Here is a 19717-nt window from a genome sequence, read left to right as displayed (position 1 = left end):
GAAACAATGTTCAGCAAAATAAACCAGTCACAAAAAATACATACTGTATGAGTACATTCATAAAAACCACAAAGTCCAGACAAAACTAATTTACGCTGTTAGAAGATGCATCATTGAACACACTTGGATTGGAAAGACCAGAAATTTCACAGGAGGCAGGCTTCTGGGGTGCTGTAATGTTTTGTTCTTTGACCCTGGTGCTGGTTACCTAGATATATAGCTTGTGGAAATTCACTGACCTATGATATATGTACTTTTCTTGTATGTATTTTTAAAACATTAAAAATCAGAGATAATTAAATAATACCTCCTCTACTTGAATATTGATGTAGAAGAAATAAGTGTATTCATTGAAAAATTTTTTTTCCAAAGAAAAATTGGAAATAGTATTAATATTAATTCTCAATGAACATGTTAGAAACATACTCTACTGTTGTTTTCAAGTGAGATGTAGTTTTTATACTGCTAATGATATTTCTGCAATCTTTTTACTTATTTTTTATAGTTAAGCAAGCACACCAGATGTCATTAGAAGGTTTTACGAGATACATGGATTCATCTGAATGTCTCTTATTTGATAACAAGTGTGAAAGAACTTATCAAAATATGAATCATCCATTAAATGATTATTTTATCTCAAGTTCACATAATACGTACTTGATATCTGACCAATTAGTGGGACCAAGTGACATATGGGGATATGTAAGGTATTTATTTTCATTTTTAAATCCACTACATTTTAAAACACGTGGAAGTTCCCGATGGTGTCTACCTCAATAGGAAGCAGTTCACAGTATAAGTAGGCTATGCATGTTATGCAAACACATAAGGAAGAAGAATTTTGATTTGTGCATATCTTGGAAATCCGAACTTTGGGTGGTTATATAATTTATTCTATGCATTAATATCGTATACTTTCCTTCTAATACTGCCTATTGACCTCCTCTCACCAGTCATTGGCCCTCTGAATTTTCGCAAATAATTTGATACTTCTTCTAGGAAAACATATGAAGAAGACTTTTTAAAAATCTCTTTTAGCTAATCAGAACATCCTAGATTTTAAAAAATATAGTTAAAATTAATTCCCAGACATCGGGACACAATGCTCTAAGTAAAGCCAACACATAAATAAATGATATAATTTGGCATTTATAGATAATAATAGATATACGGAGATTTATATGTTAAATGATTTACATAGATTAAAAGCAACCTATGCTGCAACTCTAATTTTGCATTCTACAATGTATCATACTGTTAATACCAGGCTTCAGTTTAGTCAGTCAGCTGAGGATACAGTGATGAGCAAGATTTTCAGAGCTGCCATGCTCATCTGTTCATGGGAATAGACAGACAATAAGCAGGTAAACAAATTGATATTTTCAGGGACTGATGATTCATATGGAGAAGATGAGTAGTATAACCTGACAGAAAGTCACTCTGGGGTGGAGGGTGTTAACTTAGTTACAGGGTCAGGAAAGACTTCTCAAGAGGTGACACAGTTGTGGTCTGACTGATGAAAGAGAGGATGCCTCAAAAAGACCTGGTGGGAAGGGCATGTCAAGCAGAAGAAATAATAAGTGCTTAGCATATTCAAATGAGGGAAAGACAGCAAGTGTGTCAATGGAGCAATGAAGGGAGATGAGTGTGAAGAGGTAGAAATTGCAGAGCCTAAGGAATGGGTTAGAAATAGCACTACACATTGCACCAGCTTGGCAGCGCTGGAACTGTGGTTGGCACATATTAGTTCCGTGGCAGGCCATGCTCACATTCCTTATTTTCATAAGAAGAAAAACGTGTTCGGTCCAACACAGCAACTTGTCTTTATTATGGATTTATTTAGACATTTATTGTAAAATCACAAATAGGCTTTGGATTGTTTTGACACTGTGGTATACATTTTTAATGATCCGGGAATGATAATTTATTTTGCTTAAATTTTGCTAGTGCCCTTGTGAAAGGATGCCGTTGTCTGGAAATTGACTGCTGGGATGGATCGCAAAATGAACCTGTTGTATACCATGGTTATACACTCACCAGCAAGCTTCTGTTCAAAACTGTTATCCAAGCGATACGCAAATATGCGTTCATTGTATGTGCATATCTTTGTTAAATTATAGTTATTTAAGCATAATATAATTTACTTGTTTCAAAATCTTATAATGTTTGGCCTTAGTTTAGATCAGTGATGTTTCAAATTATGAGTTATGATCCATCAGTAGGCAGTGAAATCGTGTAGCATACAGACAAAAGTAGATTTATCGAAGTTAATCTCAGGTAGTAAAGTACATGTTGTTTCTTGAAACTTTTTGTTCAATTATATAATATACGTGATACATGTATATGTGTGTGTACATGTTGTGTCACAATTTAAAATATAGTTCTTACTGTGAGTTATGGCCAAAAAAGTTTGAGAAATACTGGCCTGACCTATATAATAGTAATTATTTTATTGATATTCAACTATTTCACTTTCAAGACACAAATATAAAATGTGTCAAAAATGTATTACCTCAATTGTTGACATTTTTAATGACTATGATGGCAGCTATTCATACAGCAAAGAATGTTTAGAAGTTTACTTTGGGTGTTAAAATTATTGTTCAATTTATTAAAGTTACAGATTCAAAGATCTAGTTGTTTCTGGTCTAAATTCAGTTTACAAATCCTAATCTATAAATTGAGCAGGTTTTAACAGTAACTCAATTTTGAATAACACTTGGTGCCATTTATAAACTTGGCTAATTAAGCACCTTCAGACATTTTCAACTGTTTTTGTAAACTTAGTATATTTAATTTCTTTCGTGAGTACTTCAACCGTAGTGCAATTGAAGAGATTTAACAAAATCTTAATTGAGTACTTAAACAATGTATATCTAATAAACTTACAAATTTGATAAACCTCGTTTTCCTAAATACATCAATACATTATTAACATAATGTAAACATAAACATAATTTAAAATCAAAATTTAAATCAATTGTTCTATTATTTATTAGAAATAGGGTATAAAATACTGAATATCCACAAAATATAAATATAAAATATGAAAAATTTCTACCAATATAAAACATTGATATACGGATTAATTCTCTTAAACATCTAATTTCTAAATTTAAATTCCTACCCAGACTTCTCTCTGGAATGTTACACCAAGATAGACCTATTTGATATTTCCACTTGCGTATTTAATAGGCATGTTTAACTTAACATGGTTAGAATTGAGCTCCAGATATCCCTTTTTCTCTCAGTCCTGCTCTTCCTGTGGTCTTCTCCATCTCAGTTAATGGTAACTTCTATATGTTCAAGCCTAAATCATTGTTGCCAGCTTTAACCCTCCCCTCCTTTCTTTCTAACCCCTCAATAAGTTCTCCAGCAAATCCTCGTGGCTCTACTTTCAAAATATATACTGAATTTAACCCCTACTCCTCATTCTTACTGTCCCTGTCCTGGTCAACCACCATCAACTCTCGCTTGGATTATTGCAATAGCTTCTTATCCATTGTTCCTGCTTCTCTCCTCCTCCCCTATGGTTTCATCTCAATGTATCAGCCAGTGTGACTTTTTGTTAAGTCAAATCACATCATTCTCCTTCTCGAAACCTTCAGTCCCACTCAAAATAAAAGCTAAAATCCACACTGTGACTCCCAAGGGCCTCCATGACTTGTTTTCTGTTACCTCTGACCTCCCCTCTTCCTCTCTCCCTTGTTCACTTAGCCATTCTGATCTCCATACTTTTTTTCAGACACATCTCAAAGCCTTTGCACTTGCTGTTTCCTTTATCCGAAATACTCTTCCTAAATATTTGCATAGCAAACTCTCTCACTTCACTTAGGGTGGGTAACTGAGGAAATCAAAGGAAATAGAGACAATCTCAAAATTCAAAGGACTTGCAAGGGTGGAAACCCCTACAGCTTCTAAGACTCCAGAGTAAGAGATGGAATGAAAAAATGCTTTGAGCAGCAAAGACTCATGAGACTTCTCAGTTGAACAGGGTGACTCAGTTTTGCAGCAAAGATTACACTGAGGTTGAACTTTCTGCTCAAGACCGTCACCATTAATTTGGGAAAGCAAGAGCAAGGAAATAAAATAGATTTGATAACAATGACTAGGAAAGAACTTGGAGTATAGTTACTGGCACATGTAACTTACTGAAAAAAATATAAAAGAAATCTAAGTTTTTGAGGGAGGTGTATTGCCAAAAACAAAGTACAACTCATAGGTGAGCCTTGAAACAACCTTTGGTTAGGAATTCAGCTGTAAAAGTTGCTTGATTTTAAGGAAAGCAAACTCAACACCTACTTTAGATGCCGCCAAGGAGGGGAAAAGATAAGAGGAACTTCGGGAGAGGGGAGCCAAGGACCACAGAAGACGAAAAAATGAGCTTTCCCCAGTGAGCAAAGTCACGGCCTAACAGAGAAATCCATCCACTATGCTATCAGTTTGCAGTTTCAAAACCATTTATTTTACTTGGGAAAAATTTTTACACTGTTCTCTTAGTATTAGACTAAGTCACTATATATATGTGAGTATATATGAGAAGGTCACTGTAGGAGGCTGAATAAGGACCCCTGAAGATAGTAGGTTCTAATTCCTGAATCTGTAAATGTAACTTTATTTGGAATAAGGGTCTTTGCTGATGTGATGAAGTTAAGAACCTCGAGGTGAGATTATGCTGGGTTATCTGGACGGGCCCTAAATGCCATCAAATGAATCCTTGTACGAGGGAGATGGAGAGAGATTTAACACATACAGAGGAGGCAATGTGAAGACGAGGGGCAGAGACCGGAGTGATGCAGTCCCAAGCCAAGGAATATTCGCAACCACCAGAAGTTGGAAGAGGAAAGGAACACATCACCCTACAGCCTGTTGAGAACTTGATTTTAGCAGGCGAAACTCATTTTAAAATTTGGCCTTCAGAATTGTGAAAGAATAAACTTCTGTTGTTTCAAGCAACCAACTTTGTGGTAATTTGTTACAGCAGCCACAAGAAATTAATATATTTGTATATTAAAAAGGTGTAATATTCTATTCCTATTCAAAGGTCTGTGATAATGCAGCAAACCTTGCAATTTCTTACCTTGTTTACAAGTTGGTAAATGTGTGCCCTGATAATTATATACGAAAACAAAATAAAGAAAATAATTTTGAATAAGATGCCCAAATGAGTGTTGGTCTCTATTTTCTGGCAAATTTCAAAGTTACAGTGGTTTCAAAGGGCAGAAAATCTTTTTAGAGTCACCTTTACTTAACAGATCCTCTTTATTAATAAAAGCTGAAAATAGCTTTATCTTTGTCTCTAATTATTAAGCAACAAATTTTGATTATAGAATTTAGAACTGAAAAAGTAGACAATTAACATTTCCCCTAACTTCTCAGCATTAAAGTTTTTCCTTACCATTTTAAAATACTTAAATAAACATATGCACATATATATATAATTGAAAAGGTAAAAATGTGGAATCAGTCTTTGACAGCTTGCTTTTCGTCATAAGACTATATCATTAATAGCTTTTGATAGCAGTATATATAGCTCTACGTCCTTCTTAGCAGATCTATATCATTCCTTTAAATGAATAGGCCATAATTTATTTAAAAAACTACTCACTGCTGGATGCTTCAGTTGTTTCATATACTTCTGGTGCCAATAGTAAAAATTTTCCTTTTTATACAGATTTAATGTGCCCTGTCTTAAACTCAAAAGTACTTTCAGTTTAAAAAATGCTTAATTAGTTTGCAAAGGTACTGAACATTAGAAGTAAGTCTTAAAATAGATTAAGTGCTTCTGTTAGTTGCATTCCAGGTATTGAAGAGTTCTGATCAATAACTGCAGTCATGGTTAATTTTTTAGACCTCTGACTACCCGGTGGTGCTCTCTTTAGAAAATCACTGCTCCCCTTCCCAGCAAGAAGTGATAGCACACAATTTGCAGTCTATTCTTGGAGAGACCTTGCTTTCTGATGTGCTCGATGAGTTTCTTGACAAACTACCTTCACCAGAGGTAACACTTTTGTCGGAGAAGTTTAGGTTAAGAAAAAAAGAAAAAGTATGTCACTATTCTATTGGCACGTGAAACACGGTTAGAGATCAATGAAAATGCTTAGGTTTGATTATTTATAGAGGTTTATCTTTGCAATATGTTGCCTAGGAAGTGTTCCCATGAGCAGTTAGGTGAATGTATTTTGATAAAGAGAATATATAGTGATATATGTAAAACCCCACGTTTTTATTGTGTGTCAGATCCCAGGAGTCCAAAATTTCAAGTCGGTTAATATTAGGCCGTGGGAATTTGGCATGTTTTAGAAGCAAAAAGCTAAGCAAGGGGCAAAGATTTCGGCTGTAAATAGAGTCTATGCCCAATACTTCAGCATGTGGGTGGCAGGTTATTTTGTTTTTAATCTGTTCTTTCCAATTTCCCTGTCGCTATGGGTACCCTTCCATCTTCAGTTGAGCATACACAGTACTTGGTTTAAAAGGCACCCCAACTTGACCTCAGGATTTCCATTTTCCCCTCCAGCTCTCTCAGTCTTCATCTGACTTGCTTCTTGGCAGCATTCAATACTGTGGATGCCTCCTGCCTTTCCATAAAAAGCTTTCTTCTGTATGATCACATTCTTTAGGCCTTTCTCATTCCTCTCCAGCCACTCCTTTTTAGTTTCCACTGCAGGTCCATCCTCCTTACCACAAATTTTATCAGGTGAGAAATGAATATATATTTTTTCATGATAGTATTATCTAACCAGTAGTTTAGTTTTGACATGTCATCATTTTGGTAGGTAGGATATTTTTGTAATATTTGAATATTCCCTTGTTTTATATAGATGAGCCGAAAGTTTAAAGATAAAAGTGTTATGACACTAGTAACAGGAAGTATAAAACTCATGATAGAATTGAGATGGACAAAAATAAGTTTAATAAATGGAAAAACTGTGACTCTTTCAACTCATAAGAACACTCACAGGCTAAATGTATTCAATCATGACAGAAAAAGAATATTAAAGAACTTGTGCAAAGCACTGGAAACATATCATCAAAGATTTAATCTAAGAGTCATGGTCTAATTCAGAAAATTATAATAATTTTTAGCTTACTAGAAATAGAATCCCTCCTCCTATTATTTATACATCTATTTTTTAGCATTCAGATATGTAGGTTTCATTAAAGTTTTTGCTTCTGTACTAAAGCAAGGAGATGCTTTCCAGTGAATAAATGAGGAATTAGAGATAAAGTCATTTTCTTATATTGCACTCCATCTTCAGTGTACAAAAGAATTGCCTGGAGACTTATTAAAGAGGCATAATTTCAGTCCCACAACTTAAGATTCTGATTCTCCAATTTTGAAGTAGACCCCATGAATCCGTTCCTTTAACAAACACCCCAGGTGATGCTTTTGATACATGTGGTTGCAGAGTGCTTTCTGTTAAACTCTGTTTGACTAAGCAATATAAGGGCCTTGGCAAAAGAGAGAAGGCCCAAGATGAGGGTATAATTTCAGTCAGTACATGAGGGTGAGAAAGGAAGGGAAAATTAAAGCGCCTTGTAAAGAACTTTATTTCACAGTCCACATTTCAGCAGCATTGTATACAACATAGTAGGCACTTAATAAGTATATTTGTTACATTAATGAATATTTGAAAGAGGTAGGAATGACTAAGAAAGAAATCAGAAGGCTTTGGTTTTAGAAAGAGTGACCCTGATGGGGAATTTTGCCATGTTCCTTGTTTTGATGACCCGGAAATACTAAGTTGATGATGCTGTGTGCCTTGCAGTTAAAATGTAAAGAAGATTTACAAATCTTTAATTTATATTTACTCTGTACCAGATGCCAGACATTATAATAGACATTTTTACATACCTGATCTCATTAATACTTTTTAATGTTGGATAAGAGAGTGACAAACTGAAGTGCTTGCTACCAGAAGTTGTAACATTCTAATTTCTGTAACACTGCAAATATTTTAACATATATATATACTTTTCATGTATTTCAAACTTTTTGCATAGTGCTTTGTGAAATGTAAAAGAAATGGAACTACAGTAAGTCTCAATCTTAATAGGCTTTTTTTTGGGTGAATTTTGGTCAATACTATGATATCACTGGTTTCTACTAGGGCATTTATAGGGGTATGGAAAAAGATGATGCTCTTACATATCTTACTGCTATGGGCTAATTGAAAATACAATGAAAGATTTTTCAATGACAATTACAAATGCAAATTTTCATGTAAATGTGTAATTGTATCTCTTTCTCAAATTGTTTCCTTAGGCATTAAAATTCAAAATATTAGTTAGAAATAAGAAAATAGGGACCCTAAGGGAAACCCGTGAAAGAAAAGGTACTGATAAGCACGGTCAGATAGAGGAATATGAAGAAGTTGAAGAGACAGATCAAGAAGATGAAGATGATGATGAAGTCAAAGAATCAGAAACGGAGGATATTTTAAAAGACAATCAAGAAAAGGAAATGGAGTCAAAAAGGGTAGCTGGCTTACCACTTTTCAAGAAAAAGAGGGTGAGATGATACTTTGTGAAAATCATCCAAGTGATCAAAAAGTTTTCTTATGTTCTTATTGGTGGAGAATTAAAAATATTTTTTGGAGGGAAAACTCTTGTTCCGCTTTATAAAAATTCTACTCTATCATTTGAAGTTTGTTTGGAAAAAATTAGCAGTGGAAAAGAAATTTTAAAAGTTGTCTCTTTTCCTGCGCTGTTTTTAAATGTCTTTTCTCTATGGTTGACAAATGTTATGCATTCTCATGTACTAGGCATGGTGCAGTGTACAAAAGATACAGAGATAAACAACATAATGTCTTGTTTTCAGGGAGATCAGACTGTCAGAGACAAGAAAGTCACTGTTTATAATATATAGTATTATAATTATACAAATTAGCATGACAAAAGAAGGCACATCAGGTTGCAAGTGACACAAAACTAATTCAGCTGGTTTAAGTAAAAAGTGAACTAATTGGCCCACATGAATGAAAAGTTCAGGGAAAGAGATTCTAATTTCAGGAATGACTGTCTCAAGCAAAGTTCCAAGAACTTTATTTCTTTCTCCAACTATGGCCTCACTTTCTCTGCATTGGTGCAAGACTTTGCAAAGCTTCTGTTTTATATGCTTTCAGGTTCAAATCCAGTGGAAGGCTTATTTATCTCTCGGCTGACCAAGCAAATTCTTTTTGTGCATTGGCTATAATCCAGTTACGTGCTCTTCCCTGAATCAGTTACTTTTACTAGCGGGACGTAAAACTCTGGTTAGCCAGGCCCGAACCACATTATCCATACTTAAGCACATAGATTGAGCACGAACAAGAAAAGTTTTTCAAAAACAAAAATTGAGAAGGGGCTAACAGAAGCACAGAGGATGTAGATTCTGGGCTGTAAAACAGCAAATGCACACTAAACAACCGAAGTTATTCCAGAATGTTAGATCACCCTGGAAATATACTTACTCATGATGAAAATTCCTAAATTTGTAAAATCTGTGAGAATCAATTGAGAACTTTGGGGAAAAGGAAATAGTAATAATTGTCATGCTCATCACTTATTACATTAACTGGGATTTTATTATGTCACATATTAACTTTAAATACTAACATCATAAAAGTAATCACGTTGATCTCATCCAAATAGTTTTAGAGGAGATAATCCTATGAAAAGACTAAAATCATTCATTTGAAAGCACATTTTCTTTGTTGGAAAATGAATTTTTCAACTGATTAGTGCAAAAATGTGAAATTACAGCATTTTATTTTTACTCTCCAAGGTAAAAGTGGCTGTGGCCCTATCTGATCTTGTCATTTATACGAAAGCCGAGAAATTCAGAAGCTTTCAGCATTCAAGACTGCATCAACAGTTTAATGAAAGTAATTCTATTGGGGAGTCAAAAGCAAGAAAACTTTCAAAGTTGCAAGGTAAATTCTTATGATTCAAACAGATGAAGTATTTAAACAAGTTATATTCACTGCAAAGGTGTCAAAATTGGTCAATGATATTTATAAAAAGTACATTCTCATAAATTTCAACGTATTTAATGTACTTTAAAAAGGGACTACACGCCTCAGGTTACATTAAGTTTTGTTTCACAGAACTCAACCAATAATAAACTTCTTTAAGTCATGAAGTTTTGATTGAGAATGTCTAGTGTGGACGCTTTGGTGGGTGGGGCTGTGGTGAGCAGTTTATAAGCTAGAGCGGTGAGTGACAAGGCTGCAGAGGTTGGTAGACCCAAATTACAAGGAACTTAAACTTGCCCTGGAATCAAAGGTGAGCAGGAGAAGATTGAAATCTCAGGAGTCACATGATCCCCTGTTTGCTTCTGAAAGATGCTTCTGATAGCAACATAAGGCTGAGACTGTAGAGAAGAGATGATGAAGGCTTATGGAATTGAGAGTGGATCCAGGTGAACTCTGTGGACTCGCCAGGCATCTAAGAGGTACAGTTAAACAGATCTAGAGGCTGTGTGTAAACATACAGATGAAAGAGAGGGAGGACATGGCACCCAGGCTAGACTACCAGATAACTGAGCAGAGGGTACACGGCTACTGCACGCTTGCAGAGGTGACATTTGCCTTTGTAACTTCTTTCGCTATCTTCCGATTCTAAATCTGAGGTGAGTTACTCTGTTTGGTAGAGCCCAAGATAAAAGAAGGCCTGGTAAAGAGAATGGGAAGCAGACCCTACCCACTTCTCAGACTTATATGGTGGGGAATATCCTTGAGTTAAAAAAGGATGGGAAATTAACAGTCAGGTGACTCTCCAAATGCTTCTAAAAAATGACAATCTACCATCCTGTGTAGAAAAACCACAGCAGGAAAATCAGCACCTGCAAGTGCCTTGAGAAAAGCTGTTGGCTGTTTGGAAATTCAGATTCTGATGTATTTGTTGGTTAGCCTCATTGGTTTGGCCACCAATACCCAAGGGTTTTGAGGTATGCTTTAGCTCATCTCAAACTGCCTATTAGAGAGATCCTGGATATTTTAGGGCCTTTTAATTTGTTTTTTTTAAACTATGGATTGTGACCAAAATCAATTCAATAGGTCTGGACTCCAGTTAAAATAATAAAGTAGAGTGGAATGGAATGGGATGGAATGGAATAGAATAGTAGAATAGAGAAGAGTATATTGTATGCAGTAAGAACAAGTATTGTTTTATGAAGTGATTATGTGTGTTGAGTTGTGATATAAAATATATTTCTTACTGTGAAGGATTGTCAACAGAGTTTGAATTTGAGTGATCTACTTTTCTAGCCCCTGTCCTTTCAAACTATTCGATGATTTTTGTTGTCATTCCTGGGGACGGGACCTCTGGGCACAGCAAAAGTAGTTACAATTCTGTCACTCTCATCAAATTAAACACTTGCTCAAAATTTGAAAAGGGACTGAGTAATTCTGAGTAGAGTCATAAAGTGTAGCATCATCATTTCTTTGGAAAGAGTATAGAGCATTTTTCTTGCACAAAAAGTCAGTAGTAAATAATTAATGGTGTGAGCAAAGGTGTAATGCAAGAATGTTCATTGTCAGTAAAAACGTAATATCATGGGAAAAAACAGAAACAGAACTTTACATATGCATGAATACCTTTCAGTCATTTAAAAATAATGTGGTAGGTGAATATTATGGAAATGGAATGATTTTCATGTTATTTTAGTAAGTAAAAAAATAGAAGTTTATGAAAGGAAAAAACAATAGGATTCAATTAAAAAAATAAGTATATACATATGACAAAAGAACTGAAAGATATACGCCAAGAGGTTACGGGTGGTTATTAATTGAGTGGTGAGATTATATATGGTTTTCTTTATTTGCTTTTCTCATTTATCTTACATGAACAGAAATTGTGTTTGTAATAACATAACATGTTTAACTTCTAAAGGTTAATCTCGGAAGTAAAAAAATCATATCATGTTGAGGGTCCTTAGTGATCATTCATGTTTATCAGTTTGTAGATGGGAAAAATTTAGACCCAGAAGACTATGTGTTTTACCAAAAGATAAATATCTAGTTTAGGACTGGATAAAGGATTATGATACTTGGACACACATGATGCGTTTATACATGAATAGCTTCAAAATATACTTCCTCTCAAAGAGTATATAACTTTTCAAAATGAGTGTTGATGAAGTTAATTGTAACTGCTGTTAACTTTAGTAACTGTAAATTTGTACTTGACTATGCTCTGAAAGAAGGGTATTTGGATGAGGGTGGCAACAATTCTTTTCTAGATTGGCTAGCAGATATAGTGGGCCATAGGCAATAACCATTTGTCCCATGACAGATCACCATATTAACAGGAATATTGGGAACAGGATCTGCCTTAGTGAAAGAATAAAAACCTTGGAGAAATATGAAATTTGTGTTCAAAAATTTGAAGGGACGTCCAATAGTAAAAGGTGTAGCTTAGTTTTGAATCTTAAGTGATTTAAATAGATTATATATAAATGAAAACTTATAAAGAATATATAAGTAGAAACACAAAAATTATACAGAAAATCAAATAAACTCTGTGTGTGTGTGTGTTTGTATACTATAAATATAGACCACTTGAAATAATCAAAAGTATAGAGTGTAGACTGTTCTCTCCCAATGGAGGGATGCAAACAGAGATTGAATGAATTTTGGGGAAAGATAGGATTTGGAGCTGAACTCAATAACTTTAAAGTCCCTTTCAATGCTGAGGATCTGTTAAATGTTCCACTGGATTAATTTGGATAGCCTCATAGAGCTTTCTATGTTTTACATGTGATTCTGTCCTAATGTGAATACCAAAGTGAGAAAAGACAAAATGGGGAAAGATACCACTTTCGTTTCAAAAAAATGGATGCGTTTTATTTTGGAATTTTATATATTCTTATGTCAAAGTGAAACTAATTTGGATGTGAAAAAAATTATCTAATCTGTTCTTCTGAAGTGAATTATGAGTATTCATAAAAGTGTGTAATAAAAAATTATTAACTTCTCAGTAACAGTGAATTACACTGTCAAACATAAAAACCTGGATTTACTTTGATCTCCGTGAATCACAGATATTTTTGCCAAGACAATACATACCCAAATTATTGAAGTTATTGTAGAATTGTATAATATATATTGACATAGTAGTTGAATTTATTTGAAATCTTTCACCATGCTTTAATAATTTATTCTTTTTAGCTCAAGAGTTTATTCTTCACACCAGGAAGTTCATTACCAGAATATATCCCAAAGCAACGAGAACAGACTCTTCTAATTTTAATCCTCAAGAATTTTGGAATATAGGTTGCCAAATGGGTATGTTATCCAGTATGCTGAGATTTCTTGCAAAAATAAGATAAAATGAATTCATTTTGTGGATTAATGGAAGCTTCATGAAAAGAGCTTCCTATGAGGATTTTTTGGCCCTGGGTGTTTTGGGGTCAGGTAATGATGAATCATTGGTTTCAAGAGTTGAGGTTATTCTTAAATGGGTTGGAGAGGGTAAATCTGGGTGAGAACTGAGGGCATAGAAGTTAAATTCATGGAGTTAGCATGGGAAGTGTAGAAAGGGTAAAAGGAAACCATTATGGACGTAAGAGGACATTAAAGATCCAGTCCTTTGCTTGGAAGATTTGCTAAGGGCCTCTTCAAATCAAGTGACCTCTATCTTTTATACTTTACATCAACTTCTCCATTCATAGTAATGAAAAATGAACGGGACCGCACCGCTTTGTTCTCTGTCCTTACCAGACTCTCCCTATTCCAAACTGGTCAGTTGGTGTAGCATTGTCACCAACCAGTCAGAAAGTTCTAGGTGTTAACCCTTCTGCTACTGGATTGTGGCAAGGCCTGTAGGTTTGTGGAGAGGGGGAGAGAGGGGTCTGGACAGTGGGTGGGGGAGTGTTGAGGGGTGATGGGTGGTACTGCATACAATGGCTACTTGCCAGCCTTATGGAGGTATTTCTATATTTAAACAACAATTATTGCCCTGCCTGTTTCTTACCTTCTCAAACGATAACAGTACCTCTTTGGACCTGAAGTTTATGATATAGTTGGTGTCTTCCTTTCCAGCATTTAATGTACTGATTTCCTTTATTCTTATATTTCCTGAATGTTATCTGACATGTATATTGCTATTCTATAATCTATACTGTGTGCCATTATTATTTTTTAACTCAAAGCTATAAAATAATTTACAAATCAAAGCTTGAAACTTACCTTCATACATTAATATAGAAATGGCAAACGGAAATGTTTAAAAATCATGAGTTATTTGGCTAATGATGCTTGCTCTTAAAATTTTGGAAGATACGTAATCCATGATTAGGTTTCAGTAAACCGTTTAACTGTGTTTCTTTAGCCATACCTTCTATTTCCTTACAATGTCAAAATACTTTTTTCTCACAGTGGCCTTAAATTTCCAGACCCCTGGTCTGCCTATGGACCTTCAAACTGGGAAATTTTTGGATAATGGTGGTTCTGGATATGTTTTGAAACCAGACTTCCTAAGAGATAATAAATCAAAGTTTAACCCAAATAAAGCACCAATAGACAGTAACCCAATTACACTTACGATAAGGGTAAGATTAAGAACTTTTTCTTTCACTCTCTTTGGTTATTATATAAGCTCAATAGTATGCATTAATATTAATTAATATACATTACAGTAATATTTTGAGTTCCATTGATTTCCTTTAATGCCTTTTAAATTTCTGTTAATCTTTTTAGGTACTATACGTGGGTGGTATTTTAGCATGCTTCCAGATCTGAAAAATGTCTCTCTATTGCCTTTTAGTAAATGATTACCTGCCTGTGAATAGAAATATTGAGGCTAAAAAATCTCCCCTCCAAGGTCTATTTATATAATTCCATTGTCTTTGGGCATTTAACATTGTGATAAAGAAGTCTGAGATCAGCCCATAATTTCCTTGTGGATATGCTCATTTTCCCCTCCTTAACGTTGAGGAATTTTACTAGGAAATTCCAGGAGCTACTTGCTTTTCACCAATCACTAAATTAGGCTTTTGCAGTTCAGGATTTTTTTCCCCTTATGTTTCTGAATATTCTTTGATTGTTTAGAAACCAAAAATTATCCAGATGCTTCTCTGGAGGATCTACCCACCAAGTTTACTAGTTCCTGTCAACCTCATCCCTTCCCTCTTCCTCCGCATTTGATGTCCCTCTGTCTTTGATTTTATTCCTTGCTGATTCTCATGTAGATGTGATTTTTTCTCCTGCATTATTAGTTCCTCCTTCTCCAATTCCTATTTTCCCCATATTGTTTCATTTTTATTTTTGTCTGTATCTCATCCAACACTCTTTCATCCAATTGCTATCTTATTATTTCATCTTTTGGTTTGTTACATCCTGTGTAATTTCATTGAGAGCAAAAGTACTTGTCTAAAATTTATTGTTTCAAATAGTAAAGACTTTTTGAAAACTTTCTTATTCTTCTATAACTTAAGTGCTTTATTTCCTTTTTAAATGTCATTGACTCTTTTGAAAAATCCCTAGCCTAGTGTTTTCTCTCTACCTAGTTGTGAGTAATCTTATTTTAGACGGTGTCTGTACTTGTTGTTTGCAAATAAATTGGGTGAGTATGGTCTCTTTGGTCCCTCTCTCTAACTAGTTGCTACCAGAACCATAAGAACCATCTCAGATTCTATTCTGGAATTTCAGTACTTATATTGAGGTCCCTGGTCAGGTTTATTGTGTCTCATGTTATGACTGAGTATAGCTCTGCTTGCTCTGCTGGCTGCTGAGAGCTCTGCTGCTCCTGTTAGCTGCCTGTCAGAGTGCAGAAAACCTAGAACCTTCAGAGTGTACCTTCTCCCACAACTCTTCCTATCTTAGCTCCTTCCTCTACAGTCACAGCATCACAGGATTTGGGGACCACTTTCATCCAATCAGGCCCTAGCCATCTTGTCCCAGCTGAGAATGGGAGGTTTCAGAGCTGTTTTCCAGAAACTAATGTGGAAAGAGAGTCCAGCAAAAATGAATGGGACAGAAATGATCCTGGCCACCACAGCAAACAATGCCAGTGAAGGATCTAGCTGACTTTTGTCCTGGCTGTTGGCGATTTTGTGACTCTGAGGTAGGAGCCTGTAGTGGTTAGGTAGAAATTACCTACAACACTAGATGCAGCCAAAAATTGACCAGTTGGTACTCTTTCTAGGATCTGTCAAATCATTGTCCGTTAAACTTACTTTACAATGTTATTATAACTTTAGCATCCTTTTTGCACTTTTTAATACAAAAATTTTAAAAGATTAATAACTTTTTCTTTTACTTTCTGGTTACTATATAATCTGGATAGTATACAATAATATTTTGAGTTCCATTGATCTCCTTTAATGCCTTTTAAATTTCTGTTAACCTTTTCAGGTACTATAGGTGAGTGATCTTTCAGTACCTTCCATGCCTAAAAAATGTCTTTCTGGTGCCCTTTTGCATGAATGAAAAAATGTAAAAAGTTGCATTATTCTAGTTGTTCTAGACTATAAAAACTATACTAGGTGTGCTAGTCATTCTAGTGGGAAGAAGGGATGAATCAGCCGCTTTTGAAGATCTCTTCCTAATCCACACACATCTCCCTACTCTGCTTCTGGGCCTGTATTCTCACCTTTATTCCCCCACCTCCCAAGCGATTGTCTCTCACTTTTATTTTTGGGTTACTCTTTCTCTTCCTGACCCTAAAACATTTATGTTGTCTAAGGCTTTTTCTTAATCCTCATCTCAAACTAAGTAGCTCCTTGTATTCTCTTATACACACTCATGGTTTCAACCACCAACAATAAAAATGATCAATCTTTAATCTGCCCTCATGTTCAGAATATGAAGGCGTATTTTTAATACCCTACTTGGCCTCCTTATCTATTTAATCACCATTCTGTCAAACTTAAAATATTAAAGCCTGAACATCCCTTCCTAGTCAAATCTACTTCTACTTTATTTAAATCTCAGTGAATTGACTCAAATTCATTGACTTAATTAACTCAGTTTGGAAAATTGGGAGCCATTCTTCTTTCCACGTCCCCTTCACTTCCCATGTCTCATCCATCTCTAAATTCCACTCATCCTGCTCCTAAATGTCTTGCTTAACCATTCTTTTGGTCTGATGTCATTTACCGATGTCCTTTTTTAGGTATTTGTGACCCGTCATCATATCCAGTCCTTTGACTTTCTAAAGGGTTTTCAGGTAACCTGTTTCAGACCTCCTGATCCATCTTCTATAAGTCGACCAGATTTTGCTACAATGCTAATCTTATCTTGCCTGCTTGATAATATTTGTGCCTCCTGATTGCTTTCATGGTCGAGCCTTGGCCTACTTCTCCCAGCCCCCTCGCTCACCGCCTCCAGCCTTTCACCCTGTTCTGTAACCATATGGAAGTAGGAGCCTTTTCTGTCCACAGTGACACTTCTATGTATGGCACATGCTATTTCCTTTGACTGGATTATTTTTCCGTCCTTCACCTGCCTGTTGAGGTCTGACTCATTTCTCAAGACTTAAGGATCACTTCTTTCTGGGAGCTTTTTCCTCTATTAAGTTAGTTCTTCTTTTCGTAGTTTTCTTTTCTTTTCCCCTAATACCCTATACATGCATATATTATGGCACTGACCACACTGTATTATAATTGTTTAATTACTTGCTGTACTTGTCTTTCTCCCCTACTTGTCTGAGGATTCTTTAAGGATAAGGGCTAGTATTTTGTTCAACCCTTTTTCACAGTGCCTGACACAAAGTATATACTCAATACATGTAGGTTAAGTGAATGAATGATTTCTTTTTTGACTTGAGAATAGTAAAGAGGACATATGTATTCTTTTATCGAGAAAGCAAAGATGGAAGATAGATAGTATGCAAGGATGTTTACAAATGCCACCTGTTTGTATTCTGAGGGGTCTCACATAGGGGTGTAAGCAGCATGGTGTGAAATAGGCAGGGTTAATGATTTTCCCAGGAAGCTGCTGCCGTAGCCACGTGGGTCTTTCCCTCTTGCTTTGGTCATTCTAGGGAGCTTCGTGACTACATTATGACTTGCGCAAATTATGGAGGACACGACTTGGAAATCAAAAGACCTTGTTTTGCCATTAGCTTTCTTAGGTGCTTGATGAAGCCATTCACCATTTCTAGTTTACTCTTTGTCATCTGCAAACAGAGTTTTGGACTAATTCAGTTATTTTCAGATGTGTAAAACTATGGAAACATTTTCTAATTTCAGAATCTAATGCAAAGGCCAATAGATGAAAGTAAAGCTACTCTAGTTGACCACTGAGGGTTTTCTTTTTGACATCCATCCTCCATGGTGACCCCTGGAATGCCTTTGTGAATCAAAGTATACAAATATTTGAACAATAATTTCTAAATTCTCTTTAACTTCTCATATTCAATTATTATTATTAATTTTTAGTTAGACAATTTTTTGGGGGGCATGACGTGCACCGAAGCTGAATCTTCTCAGGTTGGTAAGGCTCTGTTACTTATAGACCTGATATTGGGGTGGTAGGCTCTGGTATTGGTGTACTAGCTGTTTATGGCCAATCTTCTTTCTAACTACCCTGATGTCTAATTATACTGATTGATCAAGGCCCATTCCTACTGATTGTTAAATATTTGCACAGTCACTCTGGTTTCTAGCTAATGCTATAATGTATGGATGATGAAAAGGAAAAATTACACATCAGCACTTTTTTTTTTGTTTTCTTTCTCTTTTCTTTTCCCTTCCTCCTTTTCTTCCATTCTTCCTTCTTTTTTCTCTTTCCAAACAGTTATTTATTTGTTCCTCTTTATTATAATCTCCAGAAATTGAAATAATGCCTCAAATTTAACATTAGTACATTTTACAAATTAGTACATACACTTAAGATAGTTTTTTTTAAACTTTATTCCTTGAAGTGAAACAAATCTTTGCTTCAACAATTAGCTTGACTAACAAAAGGCTAAATAAAACTATTATTAATAACTTTTTAAGCATTATTCTGATAGCTAGTCCCAACACATGAAATAATTGATTTTTTCACAATCAAGTTACTCATGCTATAGACAACAATGGATAATGTAAAATTTTGGGATAAATTATCCAAATATATAAATTATACTATTAGAAAATGCTATCATAAGAAATTGATTGGTGATTTTTCCTATGTTTCAGAAGTAGTATTCATATTGCTTCCTAAATTTTGCCACATATGTATACAATATGAATTTGAAAATAGTTCATATTATCAGAGTAACTCAGCCTGACTTATAGTAGAAAGTGACTGTAACAATGCTTTTAAGCTCTGCTTTTTAACAACCATAACAAATACTTTTAAAATTAAAATGTACATTGAACCAGAAACCTTGGACAATGTGGATTCCACTATAATCACATATTGGTAAAATGGAATAATTTAGACACGTTCCTGGTATTCATCTATTAATACTTGAGGATAAAAGAGTTAAATTTTAAAAGTTACATTATTTTCCACTTTTAATTTTTTTGTGAGAACTGACTTAGAGTGTATCATTTTGGGAATATATATTTTATTTGAAATAAATTAAGTGGTGATGTAGTTTGATATCTTGCTAAATTCTTGTGTTCAAATATTTTTGTGCAGCTCATCAGTGGTATCCAATTGCCTCCCAGTCATCATTCATCATCTAACAAAGCTGACGTAATAGTGATTATAGAACTTTTTGGTGTTCCAAATGATCAGGCAAAACATCAGACTCGTGTGATTAAAAAAAACGGTGAGTTCCTAATATATTTTATTGAACTGCT

At 34.9% G+C, this 19717-nt stretch overlaps 1 protein-coding gene across 6 annotated transcripts in view; it reads left to right on the top strand.

Annotated features, from left to right (window-relative positions):
- PLCZ1 (phospholipase C zeta 1) overlaps window positions 1–19717 on the top strand; it is a 40745-nt gene that overhangs the window by 16694 nt on the left and 4334 nt on the right. For all 6 annotated transcript variants that reach the window (XM_070619252.1, XM_070619250.1, XM_008527737.2 and 3 more), the window contains 8 exons: window positions 506–707; window positions 1948–2092; window positions 5852–6001; window positions 8267–8512; window positions 9767–9914; window positions 13152–13268; window positions 14361–14533; window positions 19554–19686. In XM_070619252.1, the coding sequence (XP_070475353.1) occupies window positions 506–707; window positions 1948–2092; window positions 5852–6001; window positions 8267–8512; window positions 9767–9914; window positions 13152–13268; window positions 14361–14533; window positions 19554–19686 (1314 nt within the window). The remainder of the gene's footprint in view (window positions 1–505; window positions 708–1947; window positions 2093–5851; window positions 6002–8266; window positions 8513–9766; window positions 9915–13151; window positions 13269–14360; window positions 14534–19553; window positions 19687–19717) is intronic.

Source organism: Equus przewalskii, chromosome 5 (genome assembly GCF_037783145.1).
Source record: "Equus przewalskii isolate Varuska chromosome 5, EquPr2, whole genome shotgun sequence".
In the NCBI taxonomy this organism is placed as follows: Eukaryota; Metazoa; Chordata; class Mammalia; order Perissodactyla; family Equidae; genus Equus; species Equus przewalskii.
The sequence above is the reverse complement of the archived record's forward strand: the minus strand, read 5'-3'. Positions and strand labels throughout refer to the sequence as shown.